The following is a 4913-nucleotide window of genomic DNA, read 5'->3' as shown; positions in this document are numbered from 1 at the left end:
AACTTTAATTGAAAATATTTAAAAGAGTTGGACAATTATGGTATGTGTATTTATAGTGAAAGTATGAAACAGGGGACATTGAACAATTTCTATCTTTAGTTGTGACGCATCAGCTTGTTTAGACTCCCGAATTAGTGCCGTATTTGCGATAATGAGCTGCCTCATTGCGAATTTTTTCGAAATATTGTCATTTCGCAGTTTACTGCTTTTGAATTTCAACCCATTTCCCAGCATACGTGTTTCATAGTTCTGTCATTTCTTTCCAGCCAAACCACATCAGTTATGTAGTTTAAGACTTTAAGCCCACGAGTTCGAAACCCTGCAAGTACTGGCTCTCGTTCTATTCATCTATAAGTTCTGTTACGTCCTGCCATCATATTTCTTGTCAGAAGATGCTTTCACAGCTGCCTTAACTTTAGATCCAAGTTGCTCCTTTTCCTTTGTACCAGCTCCCATGTTTAACCTTGTAATCTCTCCCCCATCAGTGGGCTGAAGAGGTCGCCCATGTTCATGTTTGCCTTGATGAGGCTTCTCCCGCCCCTCCTTCAGAGTACTCACAATTTCAGTTTTCTTTTGCGCGACTTCCACATTCGAATTGTGTTCAGGTCTCGCTCTCACCATGTCTTCTTGTGGGTGACTGCCATCCTTCACTCTCTTTACCCTTACCTCCACCATATCCTTCCTCTTGTATTGCTTCTTCATCTGCATCTTCATTAGTATGCTTATGTTGCATCGCTTCATCTTCATCTCTACTGCTTCTAGTACTCTTGCTCTTTCGGTTTCTGTAGTCTTCTTCTGCATGTGGCGCACTTCCTTCAGCTCTGTTATTTGGAGATTGCCCTCCTTTTTCCTTTCCAGCTGATATTCCCCCAGTTTCCTGAACATTATGAACCTCATGTATCTCGTTGCCTACTGTCATAATACTTTTAACCTTCTGTACTTCTTGTTTATCCTCTTGTTGCTCCATATCCTCTCCTTTGTTCTTACTATTTGGTTTCTGCAACCATACTTTATTAGAACTCACTGTTGGTGCTTCCTTCCTTGCTTGATTCTTAGCACAACTATTTTCTGTATGCCCAAACACTTTACATTTATCACATCTTGGCGGCTTCCAGTTATACTCGAATCCAACGTCAAAGGCTCTAGTCTGATCTACAACCACTGTAGTACTCTCCGGGTATTTGCAGTCGACATCAACTTCTATACATACTCTAGCATATGAAGTTCTTCTTTTCTCTTCAGTTAGCTTATTTGCGAACATTGGAACTCCTATTGCACTGCCTACCAGACTAAAGCTGTCACAGTCCGATTTTCTAAACAATTAAAAAAATGAATATTTGAAATATAAATATCTCAAACATCACTATATTCAATTGTCTAAAAACCCAAACTATGACGGGGTGGATACTATATATGCCAAAACCGAAAACCCACATCATAAAAGAATCTTAACAACAAAAATAATCTCCAAAATTTTTTTTATTACTTTATAAAAAAGTCTATCTTCCGTCCCAATAAAACATCAAACCGGCCACTCTAAGAATAACAGGTCTTCAACATCGTATTTTCATGTCATACTGAAAATATAACTACGTTATTACATCCTTTAAAAAAAAACAGACCTATCAAAACTAACGGACTGCTCCGGGCAAGAATCCATTCACACGCCCTAGCCTTCCATTGCCTTCCACCTATGTTCTCAAGAACACACCCACGTTAAAAACAAAGCAAACATGGGTGACAAAAATGGAATTTGTTGGTATGAGTAGACTAACCACATATAAACATTATCATACTTTAATTATCCAAACAATCACTTTATATTTTCCCATAACTTAATCATTCTCAGCTTGGAAGATAGGTAGTTCCGTCATTTCAACCGGCATAGTTTCTTTCTAAGCAAAACTTCTATTATATTAACTCATTCTAATAACTCATTTTAATATCTAAATCATTGAATTAAAACTTACCGATATCCACTGCTGTATAAGGATAGGACCGCGTCCCTGCACAAAATGTTATTAAGTCCTACCCTCCTACAAAAGAAAGTTAGAACTTCTATATAACATATGTAGATATTATATTAGGTATTCAAAAGTAACCCAAACACTCGCATAATCAAATCAATTTCTCTTATCAATTAATCAATTTCTTTTCTTATACACTCACCATTTAGTATCTATGTACCTTAGGTCATTCTCGCCACATTCAAGGAATACCCAACCCTACATTCCCGTACACTCAAGAAATACAACTAACCCGCAAGGTGAATACCTTAGTTTCACTCTAGGGCAGTCCAAAGAGTCTGGTCATTCATGACACATTCAATGAATACCCGGGTCATTCATGGCACAGTCAATGAATACCCAATATATAATGCTAACGGGCCATTTATGGCACATTCAATAAATGCCCACCTAACATATGACATCAACAGTCATAAAACTAAATTTCCAAAACTTGAGGGTGGAGAGTTCTAAAAGAGTCGCGATAAAATTTGTTTTACGATTATTGAAATTTATTACATATGTTATTTTAGAGAACGAAGGAGTATCTTAATTCATGTATTTTTGGTTACGCGTTATTAATTTACCGATGTCTAAGTGTCATAACGTCGTATATAAAAACTAAAATATCACATAGTAGTTAATACACGTACACACGTATATAGAAGGGTCTTAGCCTAAAGACAAGCTTGCTAATAGCCCTAGACCTATCCTAATAGCCCAAATCATAATCCGAGTTAAAAGGTCAAATTGGGTCAACTGGTCAAAGTCAACCCTGGTCAAAAGTCAACTCTGGTCAAAGTCAACCATGGTCAAAGTCAAAGTCGACCTGCCAAGGGTCAACAGCAGTCAACCAGTCTCAAACTCTTCTAACCCAAAAGTCCAAAGTCTAAAACAAAAATCCAAATTTGAAAATCTAAAATACAACACATAAGCCCACATAACAAATTTCGGCCCAAGCCCAACACAAAATGAATCGCACTGTTCATCTTCCTCTCTCACTTTCCAGCACCTCCACTGCCACAACAGCCACCACCAACCAACTACTAATCCGCCACCCTCACTCTAGCGGTTTGGTTACTCGCGAAAATCCCTAAATATCCATACCAACAAATCGCGATTTCCAACACTTGCTAGGTCATCTCTTCCACCGATCTTCCTCCACTGCAGAGCTCACCGAACCACCACTGACCTCCCAACAGTTCGGTTTCGCTCCCTAGCAAAACCCAAAACCAATGATACAACAAAATCCAACCAAACAAAAGTTCAATCCACACCAAAAATCAGGACGGTTTGATTTTTGTTTGGACGCCATTACTGCTCCTCCGGAACTTCAACAGCCCCATCTTGCGACACCAACAACCAATCATCACCAATAAACCACCAACAATCAATCATCACCAATAAAATCAATTAAAACACATAATTTCAACACAACAAATAATAGGACGATTTGGTGTTGAATGGCGACGCCAGTAACGACCGGTGTCAAGGTGTCAAGGCTTCGACAGCTTAAATTTTCAAACTTATCCGAGTTTTACATACTGTAGTACTGGAAAATTTTGTATCTATCAGTCGGCAACATTACAAAGTTTACCAAATCTCAAATATGTAAAACTATTACTGATAGATTTAGCAGACACAAAAATTAACCAAAATAAACCTGTTTAGACTACTCACCTTTAGCGCGCTCCGACTATCAACCAGCTACCAGAAAAACCTTCCTTTTTCTCTTTCAGTAAAATCCCATTTTTCTGTATAAAACTCTCGCTGTGTTTTTCCCAAAAACTCTTCGTGAGAAAACTCACCGAAAAATAAGGACAACATTTATCTATTACTTACGGGACTTTTATCCTTAACTGATAATTATCATCTATCCATTTTATCTATTTTCATTTTCATTATTATTATTATTTTTTATACTAGGAAAACAAAAGAAAAAGCCGGGGTGTTATAAAAGCCTTCCTTATCCCATAATTCCATCGGAACTCTTTTCATAACTACCCCCACTGTTAAGGTTTTCATCTCTGCCACTTCTGACTCTATGAATAATTTCCACGGTCTAATGATGAACAATCTACTTGCAATATGAAACGCCCCGATATCCAGTACCTTTCTTCGATCGTCTTCACTATAAAACTTAAACATGAACACTGTCTCTCCATACATTTGCATTGAAAATCCATGTTGCATCCTCCACGTTCGACTCACTATCTCCTTCACATATCCAAATCCAGGCCTTCTACCAATAAAATACCCGACTACAAGCTTTTCATGCTTTTTGTGAACTTGTGCAAATTGTGATGACCTAACATGCACAACTGGTTTGCCATCAACTATAGTTGGTGGGATGTATCTTAAGTTTTCTTTCCCTATAGATTCTCTTCCCAACACTTCAACCCATGAGCTGGTTTTTACAGTTTCTGCAAAGGTTTTCTTGCCACCATGATCAGTATCATCAGCTTTCACGGTATCACCTTCTTCAATTGTACCCGACTTTCTAGTTCCTTGTAATGCCTGCTGGTTTTTCTTGCTCAGTCCCCCATCCACAAGCGTGAGCTGTTTTGAGACTTCATGCATTCCTCTCGGTTATAGGATAAAGCTTCCATCTTGTGTGGCTTCATTTTGCATGGCTGCTGTTAGATGTGCTGGTCGCACTTGCTCGTTTACAGCTCCTCTAGTTGGTGTTGGTCTCATCTTCTCGTTTCCATCAGTGATAGGGTGCTTAGGGGTCGTTTGTTTTTTTGAGCCTCTAAATCCTGAATGCTGAATGCTAAATGTCCCACCTTTTGAATGCTGAATGTTGATTGCTAAACTCTGAAAAACATGTTTGTTTTCTATCAGAATGACCTGACTCTGAATGCTGAATATAAATCATTTGGACAATTTTATCCCTATTATCAATTT

General features: G+C 38.3%; 1 protein-coding gene across 1 annotated transcript; it reads right to left on the bottom strand.

Annotated features, from left to right (window-relative positions):
* Positions 1-566: 566 nt before the first annotated feature.
* LOC147510168 (uncharacterized) lies at positions 567-4482 on the bottom strand. Its single transcript, XM_086599287.1, has 2 exons — positions 3968-4482; positions 567-1295 (listed from the first exon to the last, which is right to left on the bottom strand). The coding sequence occupies exon 2, from the start codon at positions 1259-1261 to the stop codon at positions 602-604; it is 660 nt and encodes a 219-aa protein (XP_086455413.1). The 5' UTR covers positions 1262-1295; positions 3968-4482; the 3' UTR covers positions 567-601.
* Between the last annotated feature and the right edge of the window lie 431 nt (positions 4483-4913).

Source organism: Coptis chinensis, chromosome 3, assembly GCF_015680905.1.
Source record: "Coptis chinensis isolate HL-2020 chromosome 3, ASM1568090v1, whole genome shotgun sequence".
Classification (NCBI taxonomy): Eukaryota; Viridiplantae; Streptophyta; class Magnoliopsida; order Ranunculales; family Ranunculaceae; genus Coptis; species Coptis chinensis.
This window is presented reverse-complemented; position numbering and strand designations above follow the sequence as displayed.

Bases quoted from the DNA above. Each gene is read 5' to 3' on its own strand.
- LOC147510168 (XM_086599287.1), bottom strand. From the start codon at position 1,261: ATGTTCGCAAATAAGCTAACTGAAGAGAAAAGAAGAACTTCATATGCT.